The 15,430-nt window shown below is 39.8% G+C and overlaps 1 protein-coding gene across 8 annotated transcripts in view; it reads right to left on the reverse strand.

Moving 5' to 3' along the window:
- Window positions 1-15,430, reverse strand: part of odr4 (odr-4 GPCR localization factor homolog) — a 97,230-nt gene that overhangs the window by 41,910 nt on the left and 39,890 nt on the right. For all 8 annotated transcript variants that reach the window (XM_059647853.1, XM_059647854.1, XM_059647851.1 and 5 more), the window contains 4 exons: window positions 10,576-10,710; window positions 9,095-9,190; window positions 7,146-7,187; window positions 6,019-6,147 (listed from right to left, as the gene is read on the reverse strand). In XM_059647853.1, coding sequence (XP_059503836.1) covers window positions 6,019-6,147; window positions 7,146-7,187; window positions 9,095-9,190; window positions 10,576-10,710 — 402 coding nt within the window. The remainder of the gene's footprint in view (window positions 1-6,018; window positions 6,148-7,145; window positions 7,188-9,094; window positions 9,191-10,575; window positions 10,711-15,430) is intronic.

Genomic DNA, 15,430 nt, shown 5'->3' on the forward strand with positions numbered 1-15,430 from the left:
TAAATACTTCACAATTCTGAAGAAGGGTCACTGGGTCAGGAATGTTAATTCTGCTTTCTCTGCACAGATGCTGCCAGGCCTGCTGAGCTTTTCTGGCAGTTTAAGTTTTTTTTGTAATTCTCTGCAGTTAGACAAATAAGGAGTTTAATCTACGTTAACGTGAGGTTCCACATTTAGGTAGGGCAAAATGTTAAGGTTCTGGGGAGTGCTGTTGAACAAAGAGACATTGGAGTGCAGGTTCATAGTTTCTTCAAAGTGGAATCACAGGTAGACAGGATAGTGAAGAAGTTATTTGGTAAGCTTGCCTTTATTGATCAGCGCATGGAGTATAAGAGTTAGGAGGTCATGTTGCAGCTGCACAGGACTTTGGTTCGGCTACTTGTGGAATACTGCATTCAGTTCTGGTCTCCTCACTATAGGAAGAATGTTGTGAAAGGTGGGAGGGTTCAGAAAGGATTTACAAGGATGTCACCAGGCTGCAGGGTTTAAGCAATAGGGAAAGGCTAAATAGGCTGGGGCTATTTTCTCTGGAGCATCGGAGGCTGAAGGGCAACCTTATAGAAGTTCATAAGGTTATGAGGAGCATGGAAAGGGTGAATTGTCAAGGCCTTTTCCCTATGGTAGGGGAGTCCAAAAATAGATGGTATAGGTTTAAGGTGAGAAGGGAAAGACTTAAAAGGGATCTGAGGGACAACTTTTTCATATATAGAGTGGTGCATGTATGGAATGAACTGCCAGAGGAAGTGGTGCAAGCTGGTACAAATACAACATTTAAAAGCCGTGTGGATAGGTATATGAATAAGGTAGAGTTTAGAGGAATATGGGCCAAGTGCTGGCAAATAGGGCTAGATTAATTTAGGATGTCTGTTTCTGTGCAGTACATCTATACAACTCTAATAAAATACAGCACAAGGAACAGGCACTTCAGCCAACCAAGCCTGTGCCAATTCCTTATCCTTACTTAGACCCACTATTTATTGCTCATGTGTGGTATCTATCCCTGTTTGTCTCCCAATTATTTGTCCCACTTTCAAATATTTCTGTGATAGCAACAACATCATAACTGCATGCATTAATCCAAGCTCTATGTTCTTCTGTCTTACCTGTTGGACTTCTGGCATTGAAGCAAATACAGTCCCAGCCTCCATTTCCGTTGAGCTCAGCAACCTATCCATGACTGCTCTTCCTTTTGGTTATATTTGCCTTAGACTCAAGCTCTTCCCCAATCCCTATACTTACTGACCTGCTCTGTGAGTTCTTATCCTCCTGCCACACTAGTTTAAACTCTGCCGAGTGACTGTACCAAACCTCCATGTCAAGATATTGGTGCCCCTCCAGTTGAGGTACAACCTGTCCTTCTTGTACAGGTCCCACCAAATTGACTACAACAAACTTAACAGTTTCTTTTGCATGAAGCCCCTGCAGTGTTGTTATAAAATACAATGCAATTTGAAGTTGGTTTGTGTGATTCCTAGTGTCTTTTTTGAAGCTATTAAAGGGCAATCTTTACAAAATGTTTTGATGATACTACTTTATATTGTTTAATGTGGAATGTTTGTGCATGCTGACAATGCCATTTGAGACTTGGGTTGCTTTAGCAATACGAGACACTTTAGATTTGTTCATATTGATCTATTTTTCTAATCAACCTGTTCAGAGATGTTATTGCATAACTCTAGAGCCAGTGGGACTTGAACCCAGGCTTCTCTGCTCCAGGGCAGGGACACTACCACTGTACCACAAGAGAGCCCCAAAAAACACAATCAAATTTGTGAGATAGATTTCCCAGGCACAAAGTCATATTGACTGTCACTAATTACTTGCCTTTCCAAATGCATGTTGACTTGACAAAATGAGGGACTTCAGAGATTTTTTCGTATCAAAATTTATTTATTCTACATTTTTCTAATTAACCTGTTACAAAGGTGGTACTACACATATCAGCAGCAGGTGGGATGCAAGTCCAGGTCACCTGGCTTAGAGGTAGGGGCACTACCACTGGATGTGAGTTTGCTCGCTGAGCTGGAAGGTTAGTTTTCAGACGTTTCGTCACCATTCTAGGTAACATCATCAGTGAGCCTCCGACGAAGCGCTGGTGTTATGTCCCGCTTTCTATTTATCTGGTTAGGTTTCTTTCGGTTGGTGATGTCATTTCCTGCTCTTTTTCTCAGGGGATGGTAGATTGGCTCCAAGTCAATGTGGTTGTTGATGGAGTTCCGGTTGGAATGCCATGCTTCTAGGAATTCTCGTGCATGTCTCTGTTTGGCTTGTCCTAGGATGGATGTGTTGTCCCAGTCAAAGTGGTGTCCTTCCTTATCTGTATGTGAGGATACGAGTGATAGTGGGTCATGTCGTTTTGAGGCTAGTTGATGTTCATGTATCCTGGTGGCTAGCTTCCTGCCAGTTTGTCCAATGTAGTGTTTGTCACAGTTCTTGCAAGGTATTTTGTAGATGACGTTCGTTTTATTTGTTGTCTGTATAGGGTCTTTTAGGTTCATTAGCTGCTGTTTTAGCGTGTTGGTGGGTTTGTGGGCGACCCTGATGCCAAGGGGTCCGAGTAGTCTGGCAGTCATTTCGGAAATGTCTTTGATGTAGTGGAGAGTGGTTCTGGTTTCTGAGCCCGTTTTGTCTGTTTGTTTGGGTTTGTTGCTGAGAAATTGGCGGACTGTGTTCATAGGGTACCCATTCTTTTTGAATACGCTGCATAGGTGATTTTCCTCTGCTCTGCGTAGTTCCTTTGTGCTGCAGTGTGTGGTGGCTCGTTGGAATAACGTTCTAATGCAGCTTCGTTTGTGGGTGTTGGGATGGTTGCTCCTGTAGTTCAGTATTTGGTCCGTATGTGTTGTTTTCCTGTAGATGCTGGTTTGAAGTTCCCCATTGGCTGTTCGCTCTACTGTGACATCTAGGAATGGCAGTTTGTTGTTGTTTTCCTCCTCTTTTGTGAATGTTATGCCAGTAAAGGGTATTATTGATGGTCTTGAATGTTTCCTCTAATTTGTTTTGTTTAGTGATGACAAAGGTGTCATCCACATAGCGGACCCAAAGTTTGGGTTGGATGATTGGCAGAGCTGTTTGTTTGAGTCTCTGCATTACTGCCTCTGCAAAGAACCCTGATTTCGGAGATCCCATGGGTGTACCGTTGGTTTGTCTGTAGGTTTTGTTATTGAAAGTGAAGTGGGTGGTGAGGCATAGGTCCACTAGCTTGATGATGTTGTCCTTGCTGATGAGGTTGGTGGTGTCTGGTGTATGTGTCTTCTGTTCTTCTAATAGTTTCATCAGTGTTTCTTTGGCCAGGTTGATGTTGATGGATGTGAACAGGGCTGTTACGTCAAAGGAGACCATTATTTCATCCTCTTCTATCTTGGTGTCTTTGATGGTGTTCAGGAATTCTTGGGTGGAGCGAATGGAGTGGTGGGAGTCTTCTACTAGGTGTTTTAGTCTTTGGTGTAGTTCCTTGGCTAATCTGTAGGTTGGTGTTCCAGGTAGCGACACTATGGGCCTGAGGGGGGGTTCTGATTTGTGAATTTTTAGTAGTCCGTAGAAGTGTGGTGTGTTGGATCCATCTGGTTTCATTTTTTGGAAGTCTCTCTTGTTTAATTCGCAGAGCAGAGGAAAATCACCTATACAGCGTATTCAAAAATAATGGGTACCCTATGAACACAGTCCGCCAATTTCTCAGCAACAAACCCAAACAAACAGACAAAACATGCCCAGAAACCATAACCACTCTCCCCTACATCAAAGACATTTCTGAAATGACTGCCAGACTACTCGGGCCCCTTGGCATCAGGGTAGCCCACAAACCCACCTACACACTAAAACAGCAGCTAATGAACTTAAAAGACCCTATACAGACAACAAATAAAACGAACGTTATCTACAAAATACCTTGCAAGAACTGTGACAAACACTACATTGGACAAACTGGCAGGAAGCTAGCCACCAGGATACATGAACATCAACTAGCCACAAAACGACATGGCCCACTATCACTCGTATCCTTACATACAGATAAGGAAGGACACTACTTTGATTGGGACAACACATCCATCCTAGGACAAGCCAAACAGAGACATGCACGAGAATTCCTAGAAGCATGGCAGTCCAACCAGAACTCCATCAACAAACACATTGGCTCCAAATCAATCTCCCATCCCCTGAGAAAAAGAACAGGAAATGACATCACCAACCGAAGGAAACCTAACCAGATAAATAGAAAGCGGGACATAACACCAGCGCTTCGTCGGAGGCTCACTGATGATGTTACCTAAAATGGTGACGAAACGTCTGAAAACTAATCTTCCAGCTCAGCGAGCAAACTCACATCCAGAACCTCAACCTGAGCTACAAATCTTCTCAAAACTCGCTAGCACTACCACTGTCCCTTATGAGCCCTGAGGCAGTTTCAGGTTTTGGCCCAGTAACAATGAAGGGAATGGGAATGTATTTCCAAGTCAGGATAGTGACAGACTTGCAAGCGATGGTGCTTCCAAGTACCCGAAGCCCATGGTAGTAGCTGGTATGGGCTTGCAGTCTCCTATGGAAAGAGCCTTTACACGTTAATGTGGTGTATCTTATATAGGGTAGACATTGCAGTCATGGCATGCTGATGATGAAGGGAATAAATGACTGAGGCAATGAACGCAGTGCATATGAAGTGAGTGATTTTGACTTGGATGATGTTAAGCTTATCGAGGTATTGTTGAAGTTGGACTCGGCCTGATAAATGGGGACTATTCCTGACCTGTGGCTTGTGGGTGATGGAAAGGTCATGTAGGGTCAGGATAGGAATCATTTGGCACACAGTACTCAGGCTTTGACATGCTCCTGTAGCCACAGTATTTTGGGGCTGGTTTAGTTAAGTTTTGCTCAATAGTTACTCCGACAATATTGAAGGAAGTTGCTGAATATCAAGGAGAGGTGGCTAGATATGATGTTGATGCAAATGCGTGGCGTGAATTTTATTCATTACACTTTAGCCCAAGCCTGAATAATGACGATGCCTTGCTGCATGTGTGAATCTGGCAAGTCACAAATGGAACTCAACTATGCAAACATCAACAAATGTCCTTTTATCTAATCTTATTATGGACACAAAGACATGGAAGATGTACTCGTGACCATTTTTGTAGCCATAAAATCTTTGAAAATTAGGATATCACAAGTGTTGAAGGTAGCTTTTAAAATGATACACTTTTTAGCACTGAATTCATGAAAAAAATCCATATTACAATATACGTCTGCCTTTCCTTTAGAAACATGGATGCAATACACTTATGTTTATTCATACGTGATCATAGGTTGCAAGAAAATATCAATGTATTGATTATAAAAAGAAGTGTTTGCAGTTAATGCAGATGGGGTGGGGGTGGGGGAAGAATGGGGAGGAGGACGATGGGTTTACAAGCTATAAAACTGAAAATTACAAACAGGCAACAGTACTATCCTGAAGCTGTGGGTAGAATAAATAAAGACCAGGCAGAAAAGAATCTTTTCAAAATCAGAAGAAACAGAAATAAAGTAAGGGTCATTTAGAGATTTTCTTTTAGATTACTTCTATTTCTCTTGTACAGCAGAGTTTATAGTTCACACAAGCATCTTATACCACAGAATGTTCACAAATGAAGAGAATAGAAAAGTAAATGAAGACTCTTTGTGGAACACAAATGACTTTCATCTTCCTGTTGATATACCCATGGTAAGTGTGATATAATCAAGTATGAATGGACTTAAATAGGTTCCAGTTCGAAGAATTAATATAAATGTTCCTTGAATATGCCCAATGTAAATATTTTGTGTATCTCTACTTTAACATGATGGTGATAAAATTGTCTGTTAATTACATACATAACCCAAATTCAAGTGATTCTCTGTAATTGTAAAATTTTAGTACACCAAGCAACAAATTAATAGATACGGAAGAACTCGCCTATGTTTATATTTCATGTCATTGAGAACATTAAGGATGTAAATCTCTTTTCTAAGAATACTTATAAAATCATCATACAATTGCTGTACCTGAATGGCATCTTTTACTTTTGATTTACTGCCATGGAGATAAGCTCTGCAGCGTACAGTACCCTTCACACCAACAGAGCTGCCACAGTCTTCAATTAAGGCATCAACTTCTCCCTCAGCAATAGGAACCTTAAAATAAAAAGGATTTTAAGAATTAAAAACAAATATCATTTAGAAGTGACAGTACAGTATACAATAAAATTATTATTTTTACAACAAGAACAGGTCATTGCTAGCAAACAGCAGAACACCTGATACTTGTGGAATAACAAAAAGGGAGATATCAGTACGAAGACAACATTATTCATCAGAATGCTGTGGAGGATAACAGAATGGCTGTAACATTAAGATAGCCACTCATATGGATTCACTCCTGTTAGCTGGAAGCCCAATCCATTTAGATGGCCAGACCCCATTACAATGTTACCACAAGTAGGCTTTCGTTACACAAATTATGATTTACTGCAACAGTGGGAAAACTGGATCTTAACCTAGCTTCTAAGCTGAGTGTCACAGGAGGAAGGGGAGAAATCAACATCACATGAGGCACAGAATATGCACCTGGAATTCAAACACACAGACTTGCTCCTTTCTGTTTACCATAAATGGTTTTATACTTACCTCTTGAGGATCTTCCACTTCATTATCTAGTAATATTGGGCAGCATGCACAAAGAGTGTGCTTCTATCCATTTGTCTCACAAACTTTTTCAAGACATTACAGGCATCCCAGGAATTTGATTTATATATGATACTGAGCTTCCACCTGTTTAAGCTAGGTTCCAGTACACAGAGTATAGTGATGAATCAGGAACAGCTACTTTAAATTTTGCTATCGCTATGTTCCTCCATAGTTCGAGTTGTTTATTGCTTCTGACTCACTAAAGATGCTGACTGATCTACTGCACGTTTTCAGTATTTTCTGCAACTGTGCCAGATTTTCATTATCTGCAATTTCTCTGCTTTTCCTTAGTAATAGCTTTTTGGCTGGCACATTTTATAAAAGAAAAGATATTCACTATTGACTAATATTGAACACTTCAAAGAAAATGATAACATTATATAAATATTTTTGACTGGTTATTTTGAAAATGACTAAGAATTGGAAAGTTTGCTGTCAGAACTAACTGGTGCTGTCAGGAACTGGACTTCCGCTGGTAACTTCTTTTTCTGTAGAAATAATCAAAATAAAAAGATTCAGTCTAAACTTTAACATTAATAAATTGCATATAAGTTATAATCACCTATTACATTATAGTTACAGTAAATATTGCACAAAGAATACAAACTTTTTAACTTCCTTCAAAACAAATCACTATAATTCAAAACTGAGATAACTAGAACATCTTTGGGAAATTTTCTAAGTCTTCTACAGTGGAGACATCTTGAGTGTTTCTTTCAATTTTTACTGTCATTAACTTCTTTATTTAGGCATGAATGATACATTCTTCTTAATCAGCCTTTTTTACTCACAAAGATAATATCTTGCTGAATATTATTAAATATCTCCTTAATGGTCTTTGGCAGTGTTTCCACCATTGTACCTTTAAATCCAATTTCCCAGTTTACATCTGTGCTGTCTATCTTCATATCCTTATAAATAACTTTATTCAGGTTTAAGATACTAGTCTTTGACCAATGCCTCTCATCTTCAGACTTATGATGAAATTCAATAATGTTATAGTTGCTATTACCTACAGCGTCTCTCACGACGAAGTTATCAATTAACCCTGGACTGTTGCAGGAAAACGGATGAGACATTTCAGTTAATGCATGGAAACCCAGAAAATAAAATAGGTTAGCAAGAATGAGGTGCTGCGGAATAGAATTAAAGAGTTAGGATAGGGGTAGTAGAGCTTTGGATGGCCTTAAGCTTACAATGTAGGAAGTGACCCAGGAATGCATAGGAACATTCAAATCTGGAAGTAATGATGACATGGCTGGGTGTTTCAGCAGCAGATGAGTTCATACAGAGGGAGCGTCAGGCAGCTGCTCAAATTTGACAGTAAGTTTCAGCACTAGGCAGCTATCAAGGACAGGCATTGTGGCTTAGCTCTATAAAACTCTGGTTAGGCCACACTTGGAATATGGTGTTCAGTTCTGGTCACCTCATTATAGGAAAGGTGTAGAAGCTTTAGAGACGGTGCAGAGGAGATTTACCAGGATGCTGCTGGAGGGCAGGTCTTATGAGGAAAGTTTGAGGGAGCTATGGCTTTTTTCATTGGAGTGAAGAAAAATGAGAGGTGACTTGATAGAGGTATACAAGATGATGAGAGGCATAAATAGAGTGGATAGGCAGGGACTTTTGCCCAGGGCAGAAATGATTATTATGGAGGGGGCATGATTTTAAGGTAATTGGAGGAAGGATCAGGGGAGATGTCAGAGGTAGGTTCTTTACACAGAGTGGTGGGCATGTGGAATGCACTGCTGGCAATGGTAGTGGCGTCAGATACTTTAGAGACTTTTCAGCGACTTTTGGATAGGCACATGGAAGATAGTAAAATGTAGGGTATGCAGGGTAGATTGATCTGATAGGATAATAGGTTGGCACAACGTCGTGGGACGAAGGGCCTGTACTGTGCTGTGCTGTTCTATGATCTATGAAACTAAGCGTGGCTGAAAACAAAGGTTTCAGTTTTCCTACTGTTTAGTTGGAAGAAATTATTGCAGGCTAAACACAGTAGAGTAGGATGTCGTTGGCATATATGTGGAAACTGATGCTGTGTCTTCAGCTGTCATTGCTGTGTAATAGTATTCAGATGAGAAATAGAAAGGGGGCAAGGAAAAATCCTTGGGGGACTACAGTGATAACCACACAGGAGCCAGAAAAGAATTCACAGCTGGTTCTCTGGATCTGGTCTTAGCTTTGGAAGAATGGAACCAGGCAAGTACTAATCCACCCAGCTAGACGACACTGAAAAGGCTGTTTTAAGATACAAATGTAAAAAACTGAAAGAAACTAAAATATATATTTTGGTCAGCGACTATTGTACTAAAAATTAGCTGGTTAAATATTTCTGTATTAAATGCATTTTTCAAAAAGCAACAAATCCAAGATCATTATTGAGCTTCCATACCGATCCTTCTCCTAGTAGGCTCTCTGGTTCTTTAAACTGTCCATTTATCAGGTAACTGCTTTGCATAATTTGTTTTGCCCAGGAATTCAGACCTTTCTGGGAAGGGAAAAATGGTGTAAGGGAAGAGATTTAAAGAAAAGCACAGAAAAACACAGACAATAAAGATTGCCATTGCTAATCCTCTCTGTAACTCTCATATCGTGTCAAATGCTTAGCTTAACACAACCGAGTTAGACTTGGAGGCCACCACAACTTCACAAGTTATTGTATTATAAAGGTACATTCAAATCATTGCTGTTTAACAGTATTTAGATGAGAAATAGAAAGGAACCAAAATTCCCCTGATCTGGTGTTTAGAGGGAATAAAAAGCTTGTATTTGTACTGTACTTGTATTCTATCGCAACAACAGACACCACAAAGCGCTTTACAGCCAAATGAATTATTTTTCAAGTGCAGTTTGCTATTGTATTATAAAACATGACAGCTGATTTACACTCAGCAAACTGCTGCAAATAGCAATGTGATAATGACCAGACGACATGCCTCATATGATTTTGACTGAGGGATTAATGTTGGTCACGTCACGAGAAAACAAAGCCAAGTAGCAGCAATGAACCCTTGCTTGGAGTATCAATTTTTCTGGGATAGTATGCCTACTTCTAAGCCAGAAGTTCCAGAGGTGTACAATAATATTTCTGAACAGGTTGATTAGAAAATATCTGATCATGACACCAGGAATAGCTTCCCTGTTCTTCTTCAAAATACCATGAGATTTTGTACATCCTCTCTGGCAGGCAGATGAGATTTAGTTTAACATTTCATGTGAAAGATGCACTCCTGACATTTAATATAGCACTGAAGTATTAGCCTGAAACCTGAACCACAAATGACAGCACAGAGATGCATTTTTGCATTTACATTTGGGGTTGTTGCATATCTATCAGCAATGACAGAATGTAGAGTAACAATAGTAGAGATGGCACTGTGACAATTGCTGGAATCCTGTTCTGAATTTTAAACCAAATCAGTTAAAATGAAATAATTTCCGTCCTAGCATTTGAATTTTTTGATCACAGAAAATAATCATATCAAGAAAAAACAGAAAATTAGTTTTAAAAAGGTTTCCAACTTAATTAGATTTCTTTGAAACTTCTATGAGGTAACCTAATCTACAAATTTTAAGAGATTGACATGTCAACACCACTTCAAGGAACATTTGCTAAACTTCTATTGTCTCCAATTCCCCTAAACAACTTGGTCATAAAGTGACTTCTAAGCACCTCCAGCAATAATATCAATAAGGATTATGTGACTGCCATGCCAAATATCTCTGTATTCCTCATCTTTTATCATACCTTGCCTTCTTTAGTTGCCCACACAATTCAGTGGCAGAATTCAAAACAAGAAGACTTTTTGACACAGGAAACCCTATTCAATACAAATATAAAAAATAACTTGAAACAAAATAAGTAACTCATACCAATGAATTCTTGTCAAACTGACGTTCCGCAGATACTGGTACAGGGATATACACTTCCACATTGATGATGGCTTCCACAATCTGCCAGGGGGCTGTGAGGCTGCTGGATTTACAGTCTAGCATTTTAATAGGAGTCTTGAAAACACAAGAAATTAAGACTATTAGTAGTCAGCTTAGTTTCTTATTGGAGATATTACATGAATATTTGGCATTCATGCTTATAACATCTGCTGTTAACAATACTCAAATATTTCTTGCACATCTCTCTACTAAATGTCAGTATCAGTGTATTTGTCAGTTCTTGTTTTGTTGTGATTGACGGATATACATTTACTGTTATTTCATTCTTGCTTGAATTAACTAAAACATGTTTTATGCCTATAATTGTTTTATAAATGTACTTTAGGATCTTAAAGACAACAAAGGACTTGCATTTACAAAACACATTTGGACTGTTCAGCACATCCTCAGGGAGACCACAAAGACAATTAACTCCAACCAATGAGCAGACACAATCCATTTAAACAAACAATACAGACATTTGCACGTGGCAAAATTTCACAATTAGAAAGTGAAGGGAATGACTGGTTATTTTGTGTTTTTGATGGTGTTAAATTAAGGGATGAATGGCTGCTCATGGAAAACATTTGGAGAAGTTCCTTAATAATGCTACATTCACATTTACAGGCATACAGAGCATTGATTTAATCTCATCTGAAAGTCAGCACAAGTCTAACAACACAGCAATCCTTCAATTAAAATCCTGGTTGGTACTTAAAACTAAAACCTTCTGAAAAATGCCAAAATTGAGTCAAGCTGGCATCAAAGTTCCTAAATGAAAACTGAAAGAACTGTGGGTGGTGTAAATCAAAAACAAAACAGAAGTTGATGGAAGCTCAGCAGGACTGGCTGGATCTGTGAAGAAAAAAATCAGAGTTAATGTTTCAGGTCCGGAGACCCTTCCTCAGAACAGGAACAAAGATCCTAACTTATATTTATCGTCTGATGTTTAATATGAAAATTTATACTGTAACTGAAAGACAGCTGAATACAACAACAAAAAGCTCTTAGACAACTGCATAACATGATCACATGTGAACTTCTTTCTCTCCTTGCGAGATTTATGGTTATTTTGTGCCATTATAGCTCTGGATTTCTTCAACCTACTGCTATGCACCTTTACTTTGCTGCACATGCAGTGAAAATTCTGTTTACACTTTTTAAAAGTGCTGCACTTAGAGCAAAACTGAGGCAGAAAGATTAAGGCAACTTAGGACCCAGACAGCAAGTTGTCCATCTTTCCCAAAGTTTTGGGACCTGTCTATTCCAAGAGCCCCTGTTATGCAGAGGATGTTTCCATCCAGCACATAGAAAAGAACAAAAAAGGCAAGTACAGGGTCCCCAATTTACAAACATCCAACTAGCACTTGTATGGATGAATGCATTCCCATACAAGACTGTAATTTTAAAGATCTGACATGCAACATTTCCTGTACTTATGAACAACGATTTTGTATTGTTCTAAATTGTTCTGAACTGCACACAAATTGATTTGAGAGCAAACTCAACAACGGAACCCATCCACAATCCGGGGACTGCCTGTAATAGAACATAGAACATAGAACATTACAGCACAGTACAGGCACTTCGGCCCTCGATGTTGTGCCGATCTGTCATACCGATCTCAAGCCCATCTTACCTACACTATTCCATGTACGTCCATATGCGTATCCAATGACGACTTAAATGTACCTAAAGTTGGCGAATCTACTACCGTTGAAGGCAAAGCGTTCCATTCCCTTACTACTCTCTGAGAAAAGAAACTACCTCTGATATCTGTCCTATATCTTTCACCCCTCAATTTAAAGATATGCCCCCTCGTGCTCGCCGTCACCATCCTAGGAAAAAGGCTCTCCCTATCCACCCTATCTAATCCTCTGATTATTTTATATGTTTCAATTAAGTCACCTCTCAACCTTCTTCTCTCGAATGAAAACAGCCTCAAGTCCCTCAGCCTTTCCTCATAAGACCTTTCCTCCATACCAGGCAACATCCTCGTAAATCTCCTCTGCACTCTTTCCAAAGCTTTCACATCCTTCTTATAATGCGTTGACCAGAACTGTACACAATACTCCAAGTGCGGCCGCACCAGACTTTTGTACAGCGGATGTTGCCTGGTATGGAGGAAAGGTCTTACGAGGAAAGGCTGAGGGACTTGAGGCTGTTTTCATTCGAGAGAAGAAGGTTGAGAGGTGACTTAATTGAAACATATAAAATAATCAGAGGATTAGATAGGGTGGATAGGGAGAGCCTTTTTCCTAGGATGGTGACGGCGAGCACGAGGGGGCATATCTTTAAATTGAGGGGTGAAAGATATAGGACAGGTGTCAGAGGTAGTTTCTTTTCTCAGAGAGTAGTAAGGGAATGGAACGCTTTGCCTTCAACGGTAGTAGATTCGCCAACTTTAGGTACATTTAAGTCGTCATTGGATACGCATATGGACGTACATGGAATAGTGTAGGTTAGATGGGCTCGAGATCGGTATGACAGATCGGCACAACATCGAGGGCCGAAGTGCCTGTACTGTGCTGTAATGTTCTATGTTCTATTACAGGCAGTCCCCGGATTGTGGATGGGTTCCGTTGTTGAGTTTGCTCTCAAATCAATTTGTGTGCAGTTCAGAACAATTTAGAACAATACAAAATCGTTGTTCATAAGTACAGGAAATGTTGCATGTCAGATCTTTAAAATTACAGTCTTGTATGGGAATGCATTCATCCATACAAGTGCTAGTTGGATGTTTGTAAATTGGGGACCCTGTACTTGCCTTTTTTGTTCTTTTCTATGTGCTGGATGGAAACATCCTCTGCATAACAGGGGCTCTTGGAACAGACAGGTCCCAAAACTTTGGGAAAGATGGACAACATGCCTTGAAGTTATTTTGGTGCTTATGCTTGCCCTGTATAATAGGCATGCATCAGTCCGAATTTACGCTGAAAGAAAACACCAGTAACAGCATGTAATATTCTTGACCAAGTAAGTGTTCAAAGGCATGCAGTGATCTCTGCACTAATTGACATCAGCACACTGTTTGACTGAAGGTACCAATGTGTGTAACTGTCCTGCTGAATGTTGTATCCTTCAGTGATACTCTCTTGCAAAGTCGATCATGTATGAAAATGGGACAGACAAGACCAATCACTCAGCTACCCATTCTGTAACAAATATGCTAAAACACATAAGCTGGACTTCTAAGTTAGGTCATTTCAAATCAGCATGCTGCACCCTAAAATTATTTTAGCCAGCTAGTCCCAGAAAAAATATTAAAAGCAATCAATTTATGTTTATATTATAAATATTACATTTGCTGAGCATCCTAAAGCACTTTACCAATTAAATTTTCAAATAGTGTGTGATAGGTTAACAAATATAGTTACCATTTATAGATAGCAATTTCCTACAAACAGCAAATAATACATTTGTTTTTTCTTGGTACTAGTTGAGGGAAAACTCATTGGTATTTCTTGAAAAGCATTGTGGGATTTTCCACAAAGTTTACAACGGGCAGAGGAGACCATAAGACCATAAGACATAAGAGTGGAAGTAAGGCCATTCGGCCCATCAAGTCCACTCCGCCATTTAAATCATGGCTGATGGGCATTTCAACACCACTTCCCTGCACTCTCCCCGTAGCCCTTGATTCCTTCTGAGATCAAGAATTTGTCGATCTCTGCCTTGAAGGCATCCAACGTCCCGGCCTCCACTGCACTCTGCGGCAATGAATTCCACAAGCCCACCATTCTCTGGCTGCAGAAATGTCGTCTCATTTCAGTTTTAAATTTACCCCCTCTAATTTTAAGGCTATGCCCACGGGTCCTAGTCTCCCCGCCTAACGGAAACAACTTCCTAGCGTCCACCCCTTCTAAACCACACATTATCTTGTAAGTTTCTATTAGATCTCCCCTCAACCTTCTAAACTCTAATGTGTACAACCCCAGGATCCTTAGCCGTTCATCGTACGTTAAACCTACCATTCCAGGGATCATCCGTGTGAATCTCCGCTGGACACGCTCCAGGGCTAGTATGTCCTTCCTGAGGTGTGGGGCCCAAAATTGGACACAGTATTCTAAATGGGGCCTAACTAGAGCCTTATAAAGCCTCAGAAGCACATCACTGCTTTTATATTCCAACCCTCTTGAGATAAACGACATTACATTCGCTTTCTTAATTACGGACTCTACCTGCAAGTTAACCTTTAGAGAATCCTGGACCAACACTCCCAGGTCCCTTTGCACTTCTGATTTGTGAATTTTCTCACCATTTAGAAAATAGTCCATGCCGATATTCTTTTTTCCAAAGTGCAAAACCTCACACTTACTCAATTTAATAGGTCCCAATTTAATACATCATCTGAAGACCAACCCGTTCTGAGGAAGGGTCACCAGATCCAAAACATTAACTCTGATTTCTCTTCACTGACTCTGCCAGACCTGCTGAACTTTTTCAACAATTTCTGTTTTTGTTTCTGATTTACAACACCTGCATATCTTTCGGTTTTTAGTTTGTATCTTGAGCTAGGTCTTGTTATGAAGGAATAAATTGAGTAATCCACAGGTGCAACAGGCAGTTGTACTGGGCTTTTAATGTAGCACAACAAAGTTGGCAGCGAGAACAGTGCATAATAAGAGATGGTCAAAGGTTCATTTTAAGGAAGATTTCGAAACTGGGTTATGATTAACTTAGAAGTATATTCAGGATTCAGAAGGATATGGAAGTTTACTAACTGTGAAGAACAAATGAATTGAAGCTTCAACAATACCTTGCTGCCAGTTGGTGTTATTCCATATTCCTCAAT

The sequence above is a fragment of the Stegostoma tigrinum genome, chromosome 8 (genome assembly GCF_030684315.1).
Source record: "Stegostoma tigrinum isolate sSteTig4 chromosome 8, sSteTig4.hap1, whole genome shotgun sequence".
NCBI lineage: Eukaryota > Metazoa > Chordata > Chondrichthyes > Orectolobiformes > Stegostomatidae > Stegostoma > Stegostoma tigrinum.